The 26,915-nt window shown below is 41.7% G+C and overlaps 1 protein-coding gene across 4 annotated transcripts in view; it reads right to left on the bottom strand.

The window, feature by feature from the left end:
• Positions 1-26,915, bottom strand: part of SPIDR (scaffold protein involved in DNA repair) — a 451,973-nt gene that overhangs the window by 29,767 nt on the left and 395,291 nt on the right. For all 4 annotated transcript variants that reach the window (XM_044294548.1, XM_044294549.1, XM_044294546.1 and 1 more), the window contains 3 exons: positions 21,538-21,625; positions 6,727-6,870; positions 5,667-5,726 (listed from right to left, as the gene is read on the bottom strand). In XM_044294548.1, the coding sequence (XP_044150483.1) occupies positions 5,667-5,726; positions 6,727-6,870; positions 21,538-21,625 (292 nt within the window). The remainder of the gene's footprint in view (positions 1-5,666; positions 5,727-6,726; positions 6,871-21,537; positions 21,626-26,915) is intronic.

Here is a 26,915-nt window from a genome sequence, read left to right on the forward strand (position 1 = left end):
CCTGATGAAACCACTGGCTTCTAACAGGACCTGTTTTTAAAAGGAATATCTACGTGAATATTGGCATAAAAAACACAGAAACCAGAGGAACAGAGCACAACATCATTGTGAATAGCGTTATACGCAGCTTAGCGCATAAATTGATGGCATGTCCCCGTGCCTCTGCCCAGTTCCTAAACCAAAGCTTTTGAATACTGGACAATGACGGTATTAATACAATCTCCCACTGGACAATGAGGGAGATGGTATTAATACTCGCTGTGGTAGGAGCACCACCGATCTAACAGTTATTCCGTATCCTGTACATAGGGGACAACTAAAAATAGGGATGAGCAAACTTGTGTTTTCAAGTTCGGATTACAAGATTTGGGTTATCTAAGAATTCAGTTATGGATTCTGCTACCACGGCCCATAACTTATGTGACGCCCCTGAAGAAGCGACGTGAACGCCGGGTCAAGTGATCTTAATGTTACACGTGTTGCTCAAGTGGTTTAAGTTATTAAAGTGTCTTCATGTGAAGCCTCTGTTTTGTAGATCTGTGCTATATCTCTATTCTTTTGAGAATAAGGTGCACAGAGGTTATGGCCATTCATAGGTACAAGCCACTTTCAACTGAATGATAAAGAGTTGGCAGCGTGAAGAAACCTAGTGGAGGTCATTTGAGGAGGATCTCGGCGTCTGTGGAGGGTGTCCACCCCATAAGGAAAGTCCATGCTGAATGTTTTTATATTGAAAGTGGGAAATAGACTCATCCCTATATTTGGACCAAGCAGCCTTGTGTGAATACACCCATACAATTAACAAACGTTATTTAATTCGATGTTATATAAAGTGGGCGAAGGTCAGCAGATTTATGTGTCCCCCTATGCATTACCGCAATGGGTCACCAGGCCCATGGGGAACATGTCACCCACTGCAGCCAGTCATTGGCTGCTGTGACACACAAGACCCCTGTCAAACTGGATGTTGACGAGCGGGACCAAAGAGTGCCAACAGGGGACTGAAAGAACTGGAACCTGATGCCAGGAGCAGATAATTATGCTTTCCACTCCAGTTCCGGCAACATGGGGGTTCTGGCTGAAAGGCACCCTGAAGGTGGGCAACCCTTCAAACTGTATAAGTTGTGCCTGTAAGATATTCTGTAACATTTCTCACCACACCAGGCCTCATGTACATGACAGTGAATAATGGCCGTGTGACGGTCTCTCTCTGAAGAGAGAAGAGACTGCTGCAGCACAAGCAAGATGATAAGGATTAGTTTTTAGTTTTTTAGTAAAATCAACAACAACAAAAAAATATGCAGTGGGCTGCTATCGGGGCATTATTTCAACCATGGGGAAACTTATTTAGGATAGGACCCTACACTGGGGGCATTATTAAAGCTTGGGGCAATAAAAAACAAATCCTACACTATGGGGGGCATTATTTAAGATGGGGGCATTATTAAAGCTAAGGGCGGCAAAAAAGAATTCCTACACTATGGGAGACATTATTTTACAAGGGGCCTACATGGGGAGGTTGTTAAAGCTGGGGGCAGCAAAAAAATAAAATAAAAAAATTCCTACACTAAGGGGGACATTATTTTAGCTGGGGGCCTACCATCCTGTGGGTGTTCTCAGAAGGGTGAATCTAGAAATAACTGCCAATCAAATTAATCCATTTTTCATGTCCGTTTTTAACGGACATGAAAAACTGATGCAAAACGGACACACGGCCAGAAAATGGATGCACACACTGATGCAAAATGGCCATGAAAAACTGACAGTGTGTCCGTTTGTAAAATACTTTTTTTTTCACTGTCGTGTGCTTGCAGCCTAAGACCAATTTGTCTTCTCACATTCATACACATATCACACCAGATACAACTTACCTGCCATTGTCCTTGTGAAAGACATGACTTACAGGTGTCTTAACCAGCTTTCACCTTCCTGCCCAGGCCATTTTTTGCAAATCCGACGTGTCACTTTATGTGGTAACAGCTTTGGAACACTTATTTATCCAAGCCATTCTGAGATTGTTTTCTCGTGACACAATGTACTTCATGATAGTCATAAATTTGAGTCAATATAGTTCACCTTTATTTATGAAAAAAATCCCATATTTACCCAAAAGTTTGAAAAATTAGCAATTTTCTAAATTTCCCTTTCTCTGCTTTTAAAACAGAAAGTGATACCGTATAAAATATTTATTAACATTCCCCATATATCTACTTTATGTTGGTATAATTTTGTAAATGTTAGTTTTTTTAGGACGTTAGAAGTCTTAGAATTTTAGAAGAAATTCTTAAAATTTTTAATAAAATTTCCAAAACCCATTTTTTTACGACCAGTTCAGGTCTGAAGTCACTTTGTGGGGCTTAGGCTACTTTCACACTAGCGTTCGGGGCTCCGCTTGTGAGTTCCGTTTGAAGGCTCTCACAAGCGGCCCCGAACGCATCCGTCCAGCCCTAATGCATTCTGAGTAGATGCGAATCCGCTCAGAATGCATCATTCTGGCAGCGTTTGGCCTCCGCTCCGCTCAGCAGGCGGACAACAGAACGCTGCTTGCAGCGGCAAATGGATCCGTCCAGACTTACAATGTAAGTCAATGGGGACGGATCCGTTTGAAGTTGACACAATATGGCTCAATTTTCAAGAGGGGGGATTTGTGTCTCAATTTTCTGAACGCCTTATTTTATTTTTTTTTCTGCCGATCATGTTGTGCAGGGGCTCGTTTTTTGCAGGAAGAGTTGACGTTTTTATTGGTACCATTTTTGGGTACATATGATATTTTGATCATTCATTATCACACTTTATGGGGCAAGGTGACCAAAAAATTTGTAATTTTGGCATAGTTTTTATTTATTTATTTTTCCAGCATTCACCTGAGTGGTTAGGTGATGTGATATTTTTATAGAGCAGATAGTTACGGACGTAGCAATACCTAATATGTATTTTTCTTATTTATTAAAGTTTTACACAATAATAGCATTTTTTAAACAAAAATAAATAATGATGTTTTAGTGTCTCCATAGTCTGAGAGTGATAGCTTTTTTATTTTTTGACCCATTGTCTTAGGAAGGGGTCTCATTTTTTGCGGGATGAGGTGACGGTTTGATTGATACTATTTTGGGGGGCATAGACTTTTTAATCTCTTGGTGTTGCAATTGTTGTGATGCAAGGTGGCTAAAAAGGCTTCTTTTTATACAGTTTTTATTTGTATTTTTTTACGGTGTTCACCTGAGGGGTTAGGTCATGTAATATTTTTATAGAGATGGTTGTTACGGATGCAGCGATACCTGATATGTATAGGTTTTTTATTTATTTCACTTTAACAGAATAATAGCATATTTGGAACAAAAAAAATGATGTTTTAATAGCTCATGTTCTGAGAGCTATAGTTTTTTTATTTTTTGTGCGATTTTCTTATGTAGGGGCTCATTGTTTGCGGGATGAGGTGACAGTTTTATTGGTATCATTTTATGGGACATACGCCTTTTTGATCGCTTGGTGTTGCACTTTTTTATGGTGTTTATCGGACGGGGTGGATCATGCGATATATTTATAGAGTCGGTCGTTTTTAAAAAAAAAAACATACATAGTAGGTATCACCGCCTCGGTGATACCTACTATGTATGTTTTTTTTAAAATGTTTAAATTTTTTATTATAAATCCAGGGGAAAAGGGGCACTTTTTCTGTTTTTACTTGAAACTTTATTTGGGGCCGTGCATTATCATGCTGCAACATGAGGTGATGGTCGTAGATGAATGCCACAACAATGGGCTTCAGGATCTTGTCACGGTATATCTGTGCATTCAAAATGCCATCAATAAAATGCACCTGTGTTCGTTGTCTAAAACATACGTCTGCCCATACCATAACCCAACCGCCACCATGGGCCACTCGATCCACAACGTTGACGTCAGCAAACCGCTCACACACATGCTGTCTGCCATCTGCCCTTAACATTGAAAACCGGGACTTAACCGTGAACATAACGCCTCTCCAACTTGCCAGACGCCATCGAATGTGAGCATTTGCCCACTCAAGTTGGTTATGACGATGAACTGCAGTCAGATCCAGACCCCGATGAGGACGACGAGAATGCAGATGAGTTTCCTTGAGGCGGTTTCTGACAGTTTGTGCATAAATTCTTTGGTTGGAAAACCGATTGTTACTGCAGCTGTATGGGGGGCTGGTCTCAGACGATCATGGAGGTGAACATGCTGGATGTGGAGGTCCTGAGCTGGTGTGGTTACACGTGGTCTGCGGTTGTGAGGCCAGTTGGATGTACTGCCAAATTCTGTGAAACGCATTGCGCTGTGTGAGCAAACTGCACATTTCAGAGTGTTCTTTTATTGTGGGCAGTCTAAGGCACACCTGTGCAATATTCATGCTGTCTAATCAGCACCTTGATATGCCACACCTGTGAGGTGGGATGGATTATCTTGGCAAAAGAGAAGTGCTCACTAACACAGATTTAGACAGTTTTGTGAACAATATTTGAGAGTAATGGGTCTTTTGTGCATGTAGAAAATGTTTCAGATCTTTGAGTTCAGCTCATGCAAAATGGGAGCAAAACCGCAAGTGTTGCATTTATATTTTTGCTCAGTGTAGTTTGTGAGCACCCGATGATAGGAACTCACTGAAAAAAGTGGCCTAAACGGGTGAAAACGCTCCAAACCCACAATGCACAATGTATCATTTTGTGTAAGATGTTCTTGTGGTGCATGCGGTCCGCCCCGGCATCCTCCATTGTACGCATTTTTTGCTGGGGATTGCCGTTGTCTGCGGATCGCATGCAGAGGAATTGCTTCCCCGGTTATAGACACGCTACAGTGTCTGGGTTTGGAGCATTTTCACCAGTTTAGGCCACTTTTTTCAGTGCGTTTTTGTCTTTATGTGTATGGAATGTGTCGCTTCATTTTGGTGGTAACGTTCTTTTCCACCTGGTAGCTTCTGTGTCACATGGTCTGTTGTGGGTGCGGCTCACAGCTTTATCCTACCTCACAGTGCATTGGCGATACCACTATGGAGGCATGTGAGAGTCTGGCTGTGAGTTGGTTTCTAGCACTGTCCAGACCCTGTTCAGACACCACGGGCAGGTGAGGGGTAGGACCCCATGCGTGCTGAGACACCGTGACGTGGTGCATGAGGGGCTCCGATATGTTCCGGACTGGAAGATATTGGCAAAGTTCTCAGCTTTCAACATCGGCCTGAGGAATTAACTAGTATTGTCAGTTGCGTATCATTTGGTGCATTTTTTGCAGTGATTTTTTATTTTTTTCACCCGATGATAGGGACTGAACGATGACTATGTCGACATATGTTGCCATATAAGCAGCAGTAAATTAAATCATTTAAGTAATATTCAGGAATCAGATCCAATTCCCTTTACTTGTACAAGGTATCTGGGAATTCCTGTTATGTAAACTGCATGTCCTGCTCAATAGGTGCACAGATGGTTTAATCTCTCCTGCTGACATTACATTTACACATTCAAACTCTCCCCATGAGACCTGTGAAATGAGCCCATGCGCACTGTACTTAGTGGTGTTAATTATGGCAGTACATGATAAATGACAGTTCCCTGATGAACGCTTGTGGTTTCCTTCATTTGTACATAGAGGAGTGAGGCTTAGGATGTAAGCAATCATCTCTCTGGAGCAAAAATATGAAACCTTACCTCTGGCTTCACATATATCACTGTTGCCCAAAAGCTGCATCGCTGGCTCAAAGCCTCCATCTAGAAATGAAGGGGGAGAGATATAATTAAATGAAGGGGGAGAAATATAATTAAATGAAGGGGGAGAGATATAATAGTAAACTGCAATCAGGGAAATCGAATGATACAACTAATGGACATAAAAGTAGCACTATAAAGTATAGCATGCATCAGCACTATGGCATGTGTATATATGTGAGGTGGCACTGGTGGTCTCTGAGTTTTTAGAAACCTTTTGACATATCAAAAGTTTAGAATGGTGGGGGTCTGAGACCCCCACAAATCGCTAGAACACGGAAAGAGAAGCGCTCAGTGGGAGTCTCAGCACTCAGACCCCCACTTATCAAAACTTTAACATATGAAAAGTTTTCAGAAAATTCAAGGACCCTTAAATAAAACGTTGCAGTTTCACTCTTCACCTAATATATGAAACCTTTATTTCTACTTTTCTAACGTTTCCACCAACATTACTACATCAAAATCACATTGAAGGCATCTGTGTTGGTCCCATGTTTATATGTGCCCGAATTGCTGAGAAAAATAATGTTTTAATATATGCAAATGAGCTTCTAGGTGCAACAGGGGCCTTGCATTTACTCCAAGAGGCTCAGTTCTCTCTGCAACTGCTGCACCCTCTCTGCTTTAAGTGATGACTTTTTTACTGCCTGGCCCTGTCAATTAAAGTGCAAAGGGCATGGCAGTAGCAGTGAGAGCTGAGCCTCTAGGAGTAATGGCTACAGTTCCATTGCTCTGAGAGGCTCATTTGCATATAATAAAATATAATTTTTCTCAGCAATGTGGTACATATGAACATGGGACCAACACAGATGCCTTCCGCTGCCAGGTCAGCCAGTTTCATGGGTAAAAATCTGCTGACAGATGCCCTTTAACATTTTATTTATTGCTCAAAATATATACCCCAGTAAGACATGGTATCACTATATTTTGTTTCTGCTCTTAATCCTTGTTATACTGGAAGCCAAAATATTTGTGACTGCTGTGACGCCATTTAGAGAATTACCTGCAGGATTTCTTCCAGACTGTGAACCACAGGTGGCAGGTACAGATCTGTGGTGGCATTTTCCAGCTTTATATTGTCACCGCCCTTTTCATGACGCATAGCAAGAATATAACAGAAGCTGGGAGCCGGAAGGTTTTCTGGTACCTGGAGAGATTGTCGTGAACATTAGTAGTCTTGGTTATATTATGTGTAACAGCGGTCGCACACACATTCGACGAGTTAATTCTAACTATCTCCCAACAAAAGGACTGGACATGTTGGACCTAAAAAATCCTTTGTTCCCTTGGGAGATAAGCGCTCCCAGATTTGTCTGCCTATGGTTTATTATTTTGTCACTATTTTTCAGACATGCATGGTTGGCTTGGCCAACAGTTTAAAGTGTTTGAGGAGCTCCCGACTCTCCCCTGACAGATAATGTCGGGCTTTCTCCCCTCTCCCCGGTAAATACATATACATGTTCGGCTGAGCTGAAGCAGCATGTGTACGAGGGAGTCAGGAGAGATAGCTGTGGGATGAACAATCTTTAACCAACAGCTATTTAATGTGTATGGCCGCCTTTAAGCAAGGAAAATCCTACAAAATGTGAAGATCCACTTAACTGATCTACAGATAGGCGGTGATTGGATTTAGATGCCCCCTGAAGGGATAGATTAGGAAGACATAACAAAAGCTTAAGTTAATTAGTTAATTAAGAAAAAGATAAATAGTGTAATTAGGATGAATTTGTAATGATCCACAAGTCTTGATCATGTGATCAGGTTTTACATTATGGAGTGTCAACAACAACAAAAAACTAAAGATATAAAAGTATATAGCATAACGTATTGATCTATGATAACACAAAATACAAATATATAAAAATAAGTATTGCTGAAGAATACTAGAGGGAAACAAGACACTCAGTGTCTCAGAGTATCTGTAAAAATGCACATATAAGTGCTTGCAAAATTCTAAATAATATAAAGTATATATAAATGTAATTGAATTCAAATAGTTAATATGACAAACGGTCTCATGTCACATAATAGTAACCAAATATAAACCAACACCTTGTAGCCGAATACAAAAAACCTCTAATGATAAACTCTGCTAACATAATTAGTGTGATACCATATATAAATGAAAAATCCTGGAAAGCAATTCATGTTTTGAACATATACCCTGAGACATCCTGAGAGAGTAGTGTCGCACTGCCAGGAAGAATGCCCACCTTGATGTGCATTTCAGCCACTGCCTTTTCACAGATAACAACAGGCATGTCAGGAGAGGGGAGAGGTACTCTTTAAATTATATCCCACTGGCATCAGATGTGCCACAATTATTACGACGCACATGAGTGCAGATCTGTGTGCAAGGGAGCTGGTGTGGATCTCGCTATAATCTATGCCAGTTTGCCGGCTCCGTTCTGCACACTTTTTGGAAGAGTGGACAGGGGGCTCAAAACCGCCAAAAATGTTGAAAAATGTTACTCAACCATGATGTGAGGCAAACCTTGCGACAAGCTACTTTCACACCTGCGTTAGATGCGGATCCGTCTTGTATCTGCACAGACGGATCCGCACCTATAATGCAAACGCTGGTATCCGTTTGCATTATTCTGTCAAAAAAAAGTCGAAGTCAAAACGGATCTGTCCTGAAAGTCCATTGAAAGTCAATGGGGGATGGATCGGTTTTCAATTGCACCATATTGTGTCAGTGAAAACGGATCTGTCCCCATTGACTTACATTGTAAGTCAGGACGGATCCGTTTGGCTCCGCATCGCCAGGCAAACACCAAAACGCTATGGAGGCGGAACGGAGCCAAACTGATGCATTCTGAACGGATCCTTATCCATTCAGAATGCATTGGGGCTGAACTGATCCGTTTGGAACCGTTTGTGAGATCCCTGAAACGGATCTCACAAATGGAATTCAAAACGCCAGTGTGAAAGTAGCCTTACTGCCGCTAGTCTATTGGCACACAGGGGATAATACATTTCCCCTTCAGTTCATAAAGATGTGTGTACTTTGGATTTACATCGATGCCAATCAGCTCAGTGAGATTACCCAGTCTTATCTTACAATCAGTGGAGCTCAAAAGTACAAGGTTTTCAACAAATTAACACTGATAATCAGTGCATTGGAAAAATATACATATATTTTCAAGAAAAAAAGCAATAGAAGATGCTATAAATCATGACATTTTCACCTCCTTATGTTCCTGGGATTTAGGCCTGTATTACACCACCAGATTATCTGGCCAATTTCTGTCCAATCAGACCAATAGTTCGTGTGTATAACAAAAGATCTCTGTGTAAACGGCCATGTGACCAATAATTGGTCAGAAAATCTGTCAGATAATCTGTAATACAGGCCTTAATTACTAACACACCAATTTTTGGGATATGCTTGGAATGGCTTCAATCTTCACATGAACCCCTATACTGGGTACAAACAACTGGGAGTTAATTAAAGTCTGGTACATTCAGTTGCTCAGGATTAATAGAAACAGCTGCTTGGCCAATAATATTTTGTTCTTTGCATGAGGAATTCTTTAAGCACAAAAATATGTTCCTCCTCAAAATGTTTGAGTGCCTTAGCAAGATTTAGAAGGAGAATAACAAGTAACTAGAGAATACAGTCCTATACAGTCGTAATTCTATTCAGCAGGCTGCAAAACAAAGTTGTTGCCAAAATGATCACATACCAAAGGATATCTATGATTCCGCTTCATGTGATCAGCATGCCATTTAGATTAGAAAGAAACATATTGCCCTTATCACTAAAGATGAAAGCTTCTAACCGGTATGGTATAGTAAAATCAGCTATGACTTACAAATACAACTTGTCATAGTCACACATAGCCATATTTTTTTAATAAACCTTTGTATGTGCATGATTCTGCCAGTACGAAGGATTTCAATTTTTTCATAAATATTAAAAATTGCATAAATATTTTAAAAAAAGGGCATCTGTCAGTAGATTTGTATCTATGAAACAGGCTGACCTGTTACATCTGCACTTGGCAGCTGAAGACATCTGTGTTGGTCCCATGTTCATATGTGACCGCATTGATGACAAAAAGTTTTAGCATATGCAAATTAGCCCCTAGGAGCAATGGGGGTGTTGCCATTACACCTAGAAGCTCAGCTCTTTGCAACTGCCACGCTCCCTGCACTTTGCTTGGCAGGACCAGGCAGTGTAAATATGATCATGCCTGGCCCTGTCAATCAAATTGGGAAGGGTGCAGCAGTTGCAGAGAGATCTGAGCTTCTATGTGTAATAGCACCACCCCCATTGCTCCTAGAGGCTCATTTGCATATATTAAAACATAATTTTTCTCAGCAATGCGGGCACATATGAACATGGGATACAACATAGATGTCTTCAGCTGCCAAGAGCACATAGAACAGGTCAGCCAGTGTCATAGGTACAAATCAGTCCCTTTAAGTACAGAAATCAGTCCCTTTAAGTACAAATCAGTCCCTTTAAGTACAGAAATACATGCATAGGACATCTGCTGCTGACTCCAGATCAGTCATTTGTATATCGATACCCCCCCCCCCCCTTCTATATGCCCACAAACCAGTCATGAAATGCATAGAGAGGATTTCTCCTGGGGTCCTCTCCATTATTTGCGCGTGCACAGGAGTCCTCTCCATGCATTCCATGGCTGGGTTGCAGACACACAGCAGGGAATGGGGATGCGCAGTGACATACAAAATACTGATCTGGAGTCAGCGCAGGTGTTCTATACCTGTTTTACTGTACTATTAGGGCTTGTTGGAGTCTTGTTTAAAAGCAAGTATACTACCATGAGAAAATTCTCTTCTAATCTTGAGAAATGCTTCCTTCAATTTTTATGCAAGTAAGTTTTTAAGTGGATGGAGCCTCCCCATTTACTGCACCTGGCTTCCCCTATGTCATCACTACTGGATCAGAAACCTCAGGGTCTGTCAATCAAACAAGAGGGGGAGGTGCTGGGTCCCGCTGTACCGAAAACCTTATTTGTGTAAAAATGAAAGAAGCATTCTCAGTATCAAAGGGCTAGATTTTCACGAGAAAGGTATGGTTATGCTTTAGGGTACTTACACTATTTTACAGTATGCTTCCTTTGAAATAGGTTTTGTAGGTGGCAGACTTCCTCTAGGCAAGGGCTACACAGCGACACTGGTCGTGCGACACCTGTCGCAGCCAGGATCACTGAGTAGCGATGATTCCATAAAATTGAATGGGATCGCCCCAGCAGTCACAAGTAATCCAGCTGTGTTGGATTTCTTGCGACTGCGCAGGTGATCCCATTCATTTCTATGGAATCACCGCTACTCAGCAATCCTGGCTGCGACAGGTGTCGCCATTTAGCCCTTGCCTTAAAATAACAAAACAAAATTTTGTCTAGATACCGTATACAGTTTGACCTAGTCATCCCTTCAAATGTGCTCTAGTTGGAGTTTACTGTGGGGATGAATGAATAGTTAGGCTAGCTTCACATCTGCAGAGCTAACTGGATCAAGTATAATGGAGTCCGTCAGACATTCTGTTTGCATCCGACTGACAAGCGGAGAACCCGCTGGACACAAACTTCTGTATGTTGAGGTTTGTGTCTGGACGATCCACCATTATCATTTCTTCAGGTATACCTGGAGTAAGCCCACATGATCTGAAGATGCAGGTGGTCGAAGCAGTGACCTATGGCTGCACGATTTCACTGCAAAACAGTATGGCCATTGGCTATTATGGGTATGTGTGGCTTCACCGATTTTTTTGCAATCCTGGGATCATGGTCGCAGCAACCCGCCGGTCATACTGCGACCTCATTCAGTTCAATGGCTGCACTGCCACACAGCAATTTGTTGTCACGTAGCGGATGGGGCACCAGCCTTACCAGGCATACGGACAGGGTGTTTCTTTATAACAATGGGAAACTCTTGATAAATTAATCATTAATGAAATTGCCAGCATTTACAAATTTTTATCATTTATTAATCAACATTGTTGATTATTATCATTTAGGAACAAGACTGATTTAAAAAAAAAAAGACCAGAAGATCCATCAAGTCTGCCCTTATATTATTGCCTTTTACTTGTTGTCTTAGGATACGTACATTTATCCCAGGCATGTGTAAATTCAGGTAAAGTGTTCGTACAAACGCATTAACTCCCCCGTGTAAAGGTGCCGCTGAACACTTGATGAGCAAAGACTTGCTCGATGGATCACATCTTTCATGTGACATCTGAAATCTTCATTTGTTGGCAGCATATTACCCTGTCTAAACAAGGATGCTCTGCCCACAAACAATGACTCTGTATGGGAATGAATGATCACAGTAACGATTGTTCATTGCCCTAAAGACAGGAGGATTGTTGCATGTAAACGCAGCACTACTACAGCTTAATGACTGATCGATAATGATGGTTGGGAAGGAATGGTTTGTTCCTGATGATTTACTGTGTGAGAACCCCATGTTAATGGGCCCTTACTGCTCAATTTCCATCCACATCTGCGGAAGTCTGTTCAAAGCATCTACTACTGTTTCAGTAAAATACTTTGGTCTGGTCACGTAAGTAAGAATTAGATATAGAGAATTTTGACTATTATTAGTGATCACAATTGTTTGCCAAAATGAATATTTACAACCTAAAAACTTTAATAAATTTATGAAAATTCATCTCGAAGAAATGCAGTTTGATAGAGTTGAAGTGATAAATGTTGGCTGAACCCCCAGATGCGCCTAATGTGCATGTTGGTGTCCTGGCTTCCCCCAACAGAGATCAGGTATAGGTTGTTGGATTTCAGTATGCGCAATCCTTTTGTTCTTAAGGGAATAAGGCCGATATTACACTAGCAGATTATCTAACAGATTTTCAGACCGATCATTGGTCACATGGCCGTTTACATACAGATCTTTTGTTATACACACCAACTATTGGTCTGATTGGACAGAAATTGGCCAGATAATTTGTTGGTGTAATACAGCCCTTAAGCTGCTGCCAGATGAGTCTAGCATGCACGTTCAGGAGGAATAGACAACTATTAAGTGTATGTCCAGCTTCAGGCAGACACCTAATAGATATTCATCAGTGATTTACTTGACCTCACAAGCAGCACATAAGGAATCCAAAGACCAAAAATGTTTTTCTTTAGATAAGGGGCAGAATAGTGTACCATTTTTTATTAAAGCAGCACTTTCCCTGATCCCCTGCCACTGCCGTTTCACTGCTTACCTGGTTTCTGCTGTTCTCCAATCCCAGTCCGGCATGCAAAAAATGCCTGCTCGTCTCTGGGTAAGGCTGGGCATCTCCTGCCATTTCCTGTGTGTTGAGCCAGGACCACAGTGGAGACCAGCAGATACCGGGTAAGCGTTGGAATAGCAGTGGTTGGGGATTGATGATGTAAGTATTGTTTTTGTTATTTTTTACCATGATTTGAAAAAATACCATCTCCCTCCCAGACAAGCCCTTAAAAAGGGTTGTCCAGGAAAAGGGACTGCTGGTAGCCTGACTCAGTAAGTGCAAGATTGATACTTACCTGTTTCCCGTTGCGTCCATCTTCCAGGTCCTCGGCTTGTTTTCTTCCGTCACAGCATGGGCATAGTCACATGCTCCGCTTCAGCCAATGACACCCTCCAGTGGTGACTAGCCACTTGTGGGCACGTGATATACACACATCGCATTTGTAGAAAAAAATGTATCTTTTTTTTATTTGAGCACAAAACGCTGCAGCCAGATGACTGCTTTAAAGCAGTTCGGAAATACAAATAGTCTCACTCATGGAACATAGCAGCATGCTCTAGGTATGGTGTTTTTTATACTCATTTTTCCAAAGACTTCTTTACAGGGGAAAAAAGCCAAAATATAAGTCATGTAAAAAAGTTTTACATAAAACTTCAATGAAAAAATCCATGAATTTCATATGTTTTTTTTTTTTTTTTTTTTTTTTTGCAAGCCCAAAAAGACTGCCCAAAAAGTGTGTGTAACAGAAGCCGTAGGGTGTATTCAGATAGGCAGGTAATTTGCCACATTAAAAATGCATGCAAAAAACCTACATGCATTTTTCAGCAAATAACCACAGTTATTTGACCATAAGGTTTTTACAGGTGAAATACATTTTTGTTAAAACTGCATGGCCAATATACGCATCAGAAAAAAATTAGTTGTTCCACTACCTGCCTGTGTTAATTGTATGTCCACAAGGGACGACTCTAGTGCGAAATATTGGTCACTGGAAATCAGCAGAGTGTTTCTCTATGCACTGCTCCAGGAATTGCAGTGCAAAGGTTCAAAACCATAGGTAAAACCTGCAGTATAAATGGACACGCTGCAGAATAAAAACCCGCAGTGCAAGTCAGTTTACACTGCGTTTTTCACATAGTGCTATAATGGCTCACCTCCGTCACTCCAGATGTGGTAAAACTACAACTCCCAAGATGCACACTTGCTTGGCTGTTCTCAGAACTCCACAGAAATGTATGGAGCATGCTGGGAGTTGTGGTTTTACCACAGCTGAGGTGCCGGAGGTTAGCCATCGCTGCCATAGTGTGTGGAGGAGATTTCTGAAAGTCTCATCCATTTTGCTGCTCCTGTAAAGGCTGTGAACCTGCTCCACTCACTTCCACCACAGAGAATGAACAGCCTTCACACCACGTGTGGCCATACCCTGATACCTCTGGCTGAGTGATACTAAAGAAAATGGCCATTTGATGTACTGGGGTTTTTAATCTCTTTGCTTAATTTTGTCTCTCCTCACAACTTTCGTAGACCGAGCTCTCCTTCTGTCTCCATGATTGAGCAATCCATTCATTCCTGTTTATGGAAAGTATGAATAAACTTTCTTGTTGACGACCAAAACTGTGTGTAGGAGTTGTGCTTGTAAAGCAATGGTATTAGTAGATGTATGCATTATAATATGGATGTTTTTATTTAACTATAGACATAAAAAACTGCTAACAAACAGATCAGTGCAGTCTCCATATCCACAGGCCTAGTATGATCAAACTATTTCAAATCACTTCAAAAGTTATACATTTCTATAAACAGTTTTGAGACCTAAGCGGATGCAACAATGTAATATTTATTCTAGATGGGATATACTAGGTTAAAGGGTTTCTACCACCAGAAATACTGTTATGTAGCTGACTGACATTAGCGATGCGCTAATGTCAGAACTACATAACAGTATGTTTCTAACAGTAGTTCCTGCAGCCGTTTTTTGTTTTGTTAAAAACGTACTTTTATAGATATGCTAATGAGCCTCTAGGTGCTATGTGGGCCTCATTAGCACCTAGAGCGCTCCGTCCACTAACCATTTCAGCCGCCCATCGCGTCCCTCCAGCCCGCCCCGCTCCAGTTGATTGACGTGAAACTTGTCAGTATCGAGTACCAATTCCTGCGCCTGCGCTTCTGTATTCGGCGCAGGCGCAGTGAGTGAATGCCGCGCTCCTGGTGCCGGCTTCCTCATTGTAACGTAGTTGGCGCAGGCGCAGTGAGGAAGCTGGCGCCAGGAGAATACAGAAGCGCACGGCGCAGCCGCGGGAATTGGTATTCGATACTGAGAAGTTTCACGTCAATCAACAGGAGCGGGGTGGGATGGAGGGACGCGATGGGCGGCTGAAATGGTTAGTGGACGGAGCCCTCTAGGTGCTAATGACGCCCACATAGCACCTAGAGGCTCATTAGCATATCTATAAAAGTACGTTTTTAACAAAAACGGCTGCAGGAACTACTGTTAGAAACGCTAATGTCAGTCAGCTACATAACGGTATTTCTGGTGGTAGAAACCCTTTAAGGAACAAGACACAAGGCATTGAAAAACATTTACTGTAGTCAATAAATTCTATTGTATGAGGGCTTGTTTTTGGTTGGACAAGTTGTACTTTCTAATGGCACCATTTCAGATTGCACGCAATGGAATGGGAAAAAAACAACACAATTTCGCCACAGTTTAACAGGTTTTGTTTTTAAAGGGCTTCTGTCACCCCCCAAAAGTCATATTTTTTTTTTAGGCTAATTAAAATCCCAATACTGCGATTTTTCAATTTTCGTCACCTGAAAGAGAAGACGTCATCGGCGCAGGCGCACTGAGGAAGTGCTGAGGAAGCGAGCGTCCTTCTCTCAGAGCGCCTGCGCCGAATGAGGTGCAGGCGCGGGATTTGAATTGCAGACAGGGCCAGCCGGAGGAGGAGGGGGCGTTTTTTTTAAAGGAGGATGCGGCGGCTACCAGCAAGTAGACTCCCTACGTGATGGTAGAGAGGTAATTTACATATGATAAAAGTGCCATTTTTAAAGAAACTAGCCAACAGAAAAGGGTAAGAGCACTATATATTGAAGAATCGCAGTAGAAGGATTTTAATTAGCCTAAAAAAAAATTACTTTTGGGGGGTGACAGAAGCCCTTTAAGGCATCATTTTCTCTTTGCATTGCCATATTTTGACCCACATAACTTTTTCACATTTACATCTACTGTGTAGTGTGGGGGCTCATTTATGCAAAGCAATTTGTTGCTTTTGTCCATACCATATCATTTTGGGGTGTGTATGACTTTTTGAACAACTTTTAAAAAATTGTTTTGGGGAGGTGAAGAGATAACAAATAATTTTTTTCCTCTGTTATAGCATTCAATATACGGGCTAGATATATTTATATTTTAAGAGTATGGGCATTTTAAGACACAGTGATGCCGATGATCTTTATTTTTTGTTTAGTTGTAATATAGAGAAAGGGTTGTGATTAGATTTTTTTTATATATATTTTTCAAAAGTTGAACATGCCACCATCTGATCACTTCTCACATTTCATAGGCAGGCAGGGCTCCATACAAGTACTGCTGTGGCAGACCTCAGATCCTTAAAAAAAGCCCAAGGCTGCCATAGCAACCAAACAATTCCCTAAAGCTCGGTGTGGGGAAGCCATTTGGGCCCTGGGAGCGCAGTGCTCCAGGGAAAAGACTGCTCAGATGCCATGGTGGCAATTGAGCGAGGCATTTGAAGGTTTAAGAATCAATGATCAGCATTATCACCGATCATGGACTTTGCCTCCACGTGTCTAAAACGCAGTGCCTAAGGCGCCCACTCAGCTCCTGAGCAGGCACCACCTTTAAAAAGCCAAACAAAATCTGCTGTACATGTGCTGCAGATGTCGGTAAGAGGTTATTCATGAGACCCTGGAGAAGATTTCATGGGCAGACATCTGAGGTACCTTATGCAAGAACAGTTTATGTCCCTTTGCTCTCCATCGGGTCATTAAAAAACCCTCAATCATGTCTATCTAACAATACAACAATAGTTATAAGTGTGACATTCCCTAGTTTAGTCTGTAAGGCACAGAAAATGCACAAATCTTTATTTCTGTGTCCAAGGAGCTCAGTCATGTCCCCTCATCCTCCACTGTGTCCTATATCTGACTGTAATGCAACTGGCTGCAGCAGGAGCCTCCCCTCTAAAACAAGACAATAGGAGCAAAAAATTAAGCAGTCTCCCCTCAGCCACACCTCACTACTTCCCAGTTGAAAATGGAACAGGACAGCAGGAAATTAACCCCTGTATTCTCTGCTAGATCCCTCCAAGACTGTTTCTGGGACACTGAGAACCTCCTGCAGATTGAGAAACAGAGGAGAAAAATGATCTCCCGATCTGTTATATCATTCATTCCTGGTTTAATGCAATCTAATAGACAATTGGAAGCTGATAGCTAACTTTAAGGTGGTCATGCATCCCCTAACACAGGGCTCGACAAATCCCAGGCGCCAGGAATTTGGTCCTGGCGCTTGGGTATTTGTCAGCCTGTTTTCAAAGGTGCATGGGCGACGGATGCGGAGTGCCAGAGGGGGGCCCGTTCTGTCCGGAGGCAGCAGGAGTAGAGATGAGCGCCTCCATTGTGTAATGTACTGGCATTGTACTGGCATACATTATTGGGGGGGTCTATATGGAGAAGTGGGGGGGGGGAGCACTATGGGGCATCTACTGGGGGATTTATGACGCGGCTCCGTCTGGCTTCTAACTTCTTTCAGCTGGCTCCTAGAGTCCAAGGAAATGTGTCAAGCCCTGCTAACACCCTCTAACCAGCTGCGCAGACTGATGAATTACATGCCTGCCCATGCCTCATATTTTTCCTACAAGCCCAATTACCTTTACAGTCTCAAATTATGAATAACATTATAACAGTTTTTCCTTGGATCACAATCAACCGTCACATGTGTCATAAAACTTGGATGCATTATGGTAAATAGGTGATACTATGCACTGGAAATAGCCCCACAGAAGGGAAGGTTAATAAATTGTTTCTGTTCTGCTAATAGTTACCACATTAAGAAGCTGTGAGGCATTAATCAGTCATTAATCTGGGCCCATTTACATGGCATTTGTTTTCTCACAAAACAATCAGGGGTCTTTAATGGAGGAAATATAATGATTTTTTTTTATTTATTTTTTTTATTCTTTTTATTGAGCATAAAAAATATATAAGTTATACAGAGTACATACAACGGCATGTACCGTACAAAATCACAGATACAGATACAATCCGTACATGTCATGTTGGTCAATCACGTTGCTTGATAAACATTTCCATATACTGTTATGACAGCTTATAGTGTATTAAATGCAGCCTATAAGTACACATTTATCTCAATACTTCCGCTAAAGAGTTTGAAAGATCATGCCTAGTATACATCGACTGCGGTGAAGAGCACCATCTTTCCCATATTTTATTGGACTTCGAGGTACATCCCCTATTCTTGTACACAATATTCTCATATGGGATGACAATATTTACTAGATTTTTCCATTGAGTCAAAGTGGGCCCTCTCTCACCCATCCACCTAATTGCTATTGCCTTCCTTGCCAAAAATAAGGTTTCCCTCAAAAATATTCTCTCATAATGATCCCATAACTCTTCATCTAAAATACCAAATATACATACTTTGGGATCCATTGGTACTGAGCGCCCCATAAGAATACTTAGAAAATCAGTAACTTTTGTCCAAAACCTCTGAATATGTGAGCATATCCATACCAGATGCCAAAAGTCAGCACCCTCCATGGAACATCTGTGGCAACAAGAATGTGTGCGTACACCTATTTTATATAACCGCCAAGGAGATAAATACCCCTGATGAATTATACATAATTGTATAAACCTATTGTTTATGGCCGGGGATACCAAAACTGGAGATTCTAGTAAATCTTCCATATCTTCATCGGTTAGATCTGGTATTAATGTTCGCCATTTTGACAAAACCTTTAACGGAGCTAGTTTACATTTGGCATTCAGGAGATGGGTGTACAATCCTGAGATGAACCCTTTGGGGCCTTGGGATCGAATTACCCCGATCATGGGAAATTTGGTTATCTGAGCTTGAGGCGCACCAAAATGTGTCTGCAAGGCATGACGTATCTGAAGAAATCTATGAAATGAGCTCCTAGGTAGATCAAATTTACTGCACAAAGAGTCATAATGATTTTGTTACTGTATATTCCCTCAAGTGTTATGCAGAAGGTGTTTTAAATCTGCACAAATATTAAAAGGCGTTGGTCCTCTTAAAGGGCATCTGTCAGCAGATTTGTACCTATGACTCTGGCTGACCTGTTTTATGTGCGCTTGGCAGCTGAAGGCATCTGTGTTGGTCCCATGTTAATACTGTATGTGCCCGCATTGCTGAGAAAAATAAAGTTTTAATATATGCAAATAAGGCTACTTTCACACTTGCGTTCAGAGCGGATCCGCTCATATAATGCAGACGATGGGATCCATTCAGAACGGATCTGTCTGCATTATATTTTAGAAAAAATTCTAAGTGTGAAAGTAGCTCAAACGGATCCGTCCAGACTTTACATTGAAAGTCAATGGGGGACGGATCCGTTTGAAAATTGAGCCATATTGTGTCAACTTCAAACGGATCCGTCCCCATTGACTTACATTGTAAGTCTGGACGGATCCGTTTGCCTCCGCACGGCCAGGAGCGGAGGCTGAACGCCGCCAGACTGATGCATTCTGAGTGGATCCGCATCCACTCAGAATGCATTAGGGCAGTACGGATGCGTTCAGGGCCGCTTGTGAGAGCCTTCAAACGGAACTCACAAGCGGAGCCCCGAACGCTAATGTGAAAGTAGCCTTAGCCTCTAGGAGCAATGGGGGTGTTGCCATTACACCTAGAGGCACAGCTCTCTCTGCAACTGCTGCACCCTCCCCACTTTGATTGAAAGGGCCAGGCAGTGTAAACATGATCACACCTGGCTTGGACTTCCCCTAACCCTCGCTTTTCAGTATCTGGCACAGCAAGCCTCTTTCCTGGACTCTGCCTGCATCAGATACTGAAGCACGTGGCGCAGCACGAGGCTTAAGGGAAGTCAGGGCCAGGTGTGATCACATTTACACTGCCTGGCCCTGTCAATCAAAGTGCAGAAGGCACAGCAGCAGCAGAGATCTGAGCCTCTAGGAGTGATGTCAACGCCCCCGTGGCTCCTAGAGGTTCATTTGCATATATTAAAACATATTTTTTTTCTCAGCAATGCGGACACATATAAACATGGAACCAACACAGATGTCTTCAGATGCCAAGTGCACCTGCAACAGATCAGCCAGTGTCATAGGTACAAATCTGCTGACAGATGCCCTCTTTCTTCAAAAGGGAAAAAATTCAAGCAGAAAAAGGGGTTGAAAGTGACTTTTTATTCCAAAAGTTCTGTCTTAAAAATCTTAACGCAAATAAGACAACTAAAAGTTAGACAGGCAGCCCACCGATGTGCCATTATCATACAACCTGAACCACTGTGATAATTCTGTAGCATGTAGAGACTCTAGATGTCTACAATGTCTAACACATAGTAAATCTGGGCCCATATGTGAAATGTTTTCCTCATTCCTACTGGCGCTTCTTTATGGTAATATGAACAGCATCTATTGGCATATGACACAGTCTTGTTTGTGAGAGTGTGTATATATACACACCGTATTTTTCGCACTATAAACACACTTATGGGGTGAATACTAATGAACGCTTCCATTGTGGAACTACTCATTAGTACAGAAGGAAACAGGGAGCGGTGAGGACGTTGGCGCGCTCTGTGCGACATCGGGTCACAGTGCGACAGAAAGACAGCTGGATCTCAAGAGCGGTGGTGCCGTCTGGAGCAGGAGAGCTGAGTTGACTTTTTTTGTTTACTCTGAAATCTGTTTAACATAGGGGATTGAACTGAGGTCTGAATGGGGGGCATATTCACATTGGGGTCTGATCTGAAGTCTGAATGGGAGCCTTTTTGACATCGGAGGTCTGATCTGAGCTGTTATGGACATTGGGGTTCTGATTGGGGGTCATATTTACATAAGGGGTCTGATCTGTGGTCTGATTTAGGGTCAGAGCCGAGGTCTGATTGGGGGGTCTTAATAACACTGGGGGTCTGATCTGAGGTCTATTGAAAAAAAACATTTTTTCTTGTTGTCCTCCTCTAAGACTTGTGCGTCTTATGGGCAGGTGTGTCTTATAGGGTACAAAATATGGTGTGTGTACATATATATATATATATGATATTTCTCATTCAATAGTGTCCCTTTAAAATATCTTCAAAGGGACACTATTCAGCTATTGTCAGCTCTTTCTGTGCACACTAAGCCTAGAAAGAGCAGGGTTTTCAATAAATAAATTATAGGTTATACTGAATCTTTCCCATAAAATGACATATCAATCTGCTCAGCTCCTCCTGCTCTATAACTTGCTGCCTGCAGATTGCACTGCATGTACAATGCGACAAGTTCCCTTGAAAGATTTTTTTTAACAATTACATGCAGTGTGGCTAATTAGATGATAATATTCGGTCGGCAAGTGTTGCTTTCTCTTACCTGTGTTTGATCTTGACTTTGACCATGGATTTTTATTGGTGCCAAAGGGGGCCATAAACTATCAATAAGACTGAATAGCCCTGGAGCCCTGCAAATGATTACAGAAATTAAGCATTAACCATATTGATCATACAACTCAGATTATTAGATATGCATTTGTTAATATAGCATTAAAAATAAATCCATCAACACCTTTCTGCTGCATTCCCTGAGTCTGACATGGGTTCCTTTGGTGTATTTTCCTGAAATTATTCAACAGCTGATGGGTGGGATAGACCCACAGCTTTACTAATATAAAAAAAACAAAAAACTTCCATCTCCAACTAATAAACCTTACATTTCAGGGAGAGAACACCAAAGGCTCGCACATCAGACACAATGCTGAAATCAATGGCGGGGGGCATTTATTCAACTGGTGTAAAGTAGAACTGGCTTAGTTGCCCATAGCAACCAATCAGATTCCTACTTTCATTTTTCACAGCTCTTTTGGAAAACGAAAGGTGGAATCGGACTGGTTACTATGGGCAACTTAGCCAGTTCTATTTTACACCAGTTTGATAAATCTCTCCCAATGTGTCTACGGGGATCCCATTACATGAGTCGAGGACCGGGACAATTATCCGAGATGAAAGTTTGTCGGGTGATTGCATTTCTCGTAGCACCTAAAATCACTGTTTCTCAGCACCAGATTGCCCTGTGTAAGCAAGGATGTGCTGCCAACAAATAATAAATCTGTTTGTGGATGAACGATCATCATAACGATCATTCCTCCCCATACAGAGGGGATTACTGCTGATGTGAATGCAGCTGAATTAGCAAACAATGTATATGGGCCCTATCACTACTTTAGGGCTGTATTACACTGGTCGAGGGACGGCCAGACCATCGCTAAGAAGCGTTTGTAAGAACGCCCACAAGTGATCTGCCTGTGTAAAAGTGCCGCCAATTACCCGATGAACGAGCATCGGGCAATCACATCTTTCATGCAGGCAAAAAAAATCCTCATTTGCCAGCGACAGATTGTGCTGTCTAATCATGGTCTGCTGCCGGCAAATAATGATTCAGTATGGGGATGAGCGATGGCGTTAGGCATCACTTGTTCCCATACTGTGGAGGAGATCACTGTATGTAATAACAGCAGTCTCCTCCACTGACGAGCTGGCAATTGTCGGGAAGCAACACTCATCTTCAAGCCTAAGAAAAGCCCTTAGGCTGCCTTCCAAATCAAGTATGAGTATGTGTCCATGTCAACACAATGGTAAGAACGAAGCTGCTCTCACTATGCGATAAAGTAACCCCCCCCCCCCCCCCCTCTGATTTCTAAGCACGAGTGCGGTCACATTGAGTGGAAGGATTGGGGCAAAAAACTAAAAATTGTTCTTACTTCCTGCTCTGAAACATTAGGAGGCATCAGTCCAGACTGACAATAAGCCTATTGTAATTTCCTCTAATGGGAAGGCGTGCAGGTTTCCAGGCTGGAATGGAAAGTGTTAAGCCGTCCTGCAGGCCAGAACATTGCGTTATCACTCCAGCATGTGCTGAGGTTTCCTCATCCTGTGACACAATATGTAAATTAGCCATGTGCAAGGTGCTCCAGCTTCTGAGACATCCAGCACCAGAGGCTTTCCTTACGTCTCTCAAAGAGGGGAGCTCTGACCCCGGCTGTGGTTACTACAGAGAATGGGGTGCATTGAGGAAAATCCAAACCTAGTCCCATTCACCTCCACACATCTCAATATATAATTTAGCTTCACTTTGGAGCAACATTTTGTCTCAATGTTTAGAAAAGGGATAATGAAACCTTGGGCAATGTAACAGGTCTCGCCTTCCTCGTCTGGAATTCAAAATGAAAAAAAAAAAAAAAAAGTATAATGATGGCTTATCGACTGGATAGTCCATCAATATCTGAGTGGCGGGGGTCCAACACCGTACCCCCACCAATCAACAGTTTGGAAGTGGCTCCGGTACCGTAAATAGGTGCCAGAACTACACGGCTCCATCCATTGTGTATCGGGCAGAACTGGTTATTGCAACACTGCTTTACCGAGCTCTGTCCAATACATAATGGATGGAGCTATGAAGTCCTGGCGCTAGAGCTACTCCCTCTAACAGATAATTGGTAGAGGTGGGGTGTTGGACCCCCGCCAATCTGATATTGATCACCTATCCTGATGGTAGACCATCAATATAAAATTCCTGGAAAATACCTTAAAGGCTGTGAAATTTTTTATTTTATGTAATTGGATTGGCCTGACCAAGTGTACCTTAGTTCCCTAGTTAATACTTTTGTATAGGTATTGAATCACCTAGTAACTGCAGCATGTTCTTTCCTCCCCCAGTATTTCAGTGGTGAGGCTAAAACAGTGTTTCTAGGTGTCCCCCGTCTCCTATCTTCTAAATACAGAAGACGGAGGACATAGTAGTGGGCAGTCCAGAACTCTGCATGCACGCTCATCGCGGACAGGGATAGTGCCGATATTCACAATAAAAACTACTCAGGAGGAAGAGGGCGAGTTTAAGTCTGGAGAAAGCCGATTGGTTGGGGTGAGGCTGGTAAGGGCATCAGCGGCCATCTTTAGAAGATTATCAGATAGAAATCTTGTGAGGAGCGGTTGCTATGGACAGAATCTTATTAAGGCTACATGCACACGACCGTATGTGTTTTGCGGTCCGCAAAAAAACGGATGATGTTCCGTATGGCATCCGTTTTTTGTTTTTTTTGCAGATCAGTTTTTTTGGGAGGATCTATTGTAATAATGCCTATCCTTGTCCACAAACTAGAAAAAAATAGGACATGCACTATTTTTTTTGCGGCGCAAAAAAAAGGATTGGACACGGAAACAAAATACGGTCGTGTGCATGACGCCTAAACAAGTGGTATGTGAACACAATAATTAGTGATTATGGATTATCCCACCACAGCAACAACATATATGAAAATTTAATTCTGAGTGAAAATATGACAGTTATCCTTTAAACTCCAGACTATTATATCAGTCTATAGCAGGCATCCTCAAATTCCAGCAAGTGTTCCGGAATTTTGGACGGAGATAAAACCGCATCATGCTTTCCAAACCATTTTTTAAAACTGAGTGGTATACAAATGCAAAATGTTGGGGAAATATTTTTTGTGCAAAATAGCCCAAAATGTCTATTTTGCAACTTTTTAAAACCAGAATTCTGGAGGGCAGGGCTTGATAAATTCCCCCCAGTAATTGCATATAACATAGTGCACTTCTGCGGACTGTCACTGTCACTTATTAGAATGCCAACATTTTGCTACAAGCAGTCTGTGTGTAGTGCTAGCCTTAAAATGAAAACTTTCCCTATGGATATGGATGCCTGGATAATAAGCCTGCAGGGCAGTCGATTTCTCACCCTCTATTCATTGCAGCAAGGCTGTGTGAATGGTTCACTTCTTATAAATACATGAACAGAGCCTTATTCGCTATAAACTAAGACAACCTCCAGCACCAGTTGACAGCAGCACTTTAAATATGTATATAAGTAAAAATGTATAATATCACTGTGTTTATTGTATCTTATTGGCCTAACATTATCACTTATACCCAAGAAGGTGGGAAAAAAAAGAATAAAAACAATTTAATTGGGTAAAGTATAGGAACATATTTGGTTTGAGGAGTAGTTTATATGTAAATACATCTTATAAAAATTGCCCTATTTAAAAAAAAAAGTTTTCCCCCAAACTGTACCTATACTGAAATCTACTAGGGGGTGACTCTGTGCTCATAGATCCTAGGGGGTACATATGGGTCAGCCGTGTCTTTCATTGCACCATGGAAACATTTCAGAAATAAACTTACCCTCCTTTAGAGTTCGCCATCATATGAATTAATGTTTGTTTTTAAGCATAGCGTGTATCAGGATAATCTAATGTTAATTACGAAGCCACATTTTGGAATGAAGCCAGAAAACATTTTAGAGGATCTCTTTGTATTGAAAGGAATGATAAACTGTCAGTAAAACCTGGCCCTGAACATCAGCTCACATATAATACTAGTAGAAAACATTTGTCTTGTGTTAAAGGGGTTTTTATCATCTCAGACATTGGCAGCATATTGCTAGGATAAGCCACCAGTGGGCCTACTCCTATTTCCAGAATGGAACCCCGAAAGTGAAGGAGTGCTCCGCCACCCTTCATTCATTTCTATAGGAATTCTGGCAGTCCCATATAAATGAATGCAGACATACAGTTGCAAGAAAAAGTATGTGAACCCTTTGGAATGATATGGATTTCTGCACAAAATGGTCATAAAATGTGATCTGATCTTCATCTAAGTCACAACAATAGACAATCACAGTCTGCATAAACTAATAACACACAATTAAATGTTACCATGTTTTTATTAACATAACATAACACACCATGTAACACACCATTAACATAACACACCATGTAAACATTCACAGTGCAGGTGGGAAAAGTATGTGAACCCTTGGATTTAATAACTAGTTGAACCTCCTTTGGCAGCAATAACTTCAACCAAACGTTTCCTGTAGTTGCAGATCAGACGTGCACAACGGTCAGGAGTAATTCTTGACCATTCCAGAACAGTTTACAGAACAGTTTCAATTCAGCAATATTCTTGGGATGTCTGGTGTGAATCGTTTTCTTGAGGTCATGCCACAGCATCTCAATCGAGTTGAGGTCAGGACTCTGACTGGACCACTCCAGAAGGCGCATTTTCTTCTGTTTAAGCCATTCTGTTGTTGATTTACTTCTATGCTTTGGGTTGTTGTCCTGTTGCAACACCCATTTTCTGTTGAGCTACAGATTGCCTTTAGTTCTCCTGCAAAATGTCTTGATAAACTTGGGAATTCATTTTTACTTTGATGATCCGTCCAGGCCCTGACGCAGCAAAGCAGCCCCAAACCATGATGCCCCCACCACCATACTTCACAGTTGGGATGAGGTTTTGATGTTGGTGTGCTGTGCCTCTTTTTCTCCACAGATAGTGTTGTGTGTTTCTTCCAAACAACTCAACTTTGGTTTCATCTGTCCACAGAATATTTTGCCAGTACTACTGTGGAACATCCAGGTGCTGTATTTTTATTTTTGAGGACTTTGTCCCAGTTAGTTAGGCCTATGGCCTCTCTTAGTTGGCTAAATTTAGCTTTTATGAAGTTTGGTATTTTTGTTCCTCCCTGTAGAAACTCTCTTTTGAATGATAATTGGAAGGTTAATACATTTTACATTATGGTCACTATTTCCCAGGTGTCCCCCAACCTGCACGTCTGTCAGGCCTATTGGTTAATACTAAGTCCAGGATGGCCGTCCCTCTAGTCGGGTCCTGAACTAGCTGGGAGAGGTAATTATCTTTGGTTATTGCCAAGAACCTGTTTCCTTTATGAGATAT

Source organism: Bufo gargarizans, chromosome 5 (genome assembly GCF_014858855.1).
Source record: "Bufo gargarizans isolate SCDJY-AF-19 chromosome 5, ASM1485885v1, whole genome shotgun sequence".
NCBI lineage: Eukaryota > Metazoa > Chordata > Amphibia > Anura > Bufonidae > Bufo > Bufo gargarizans.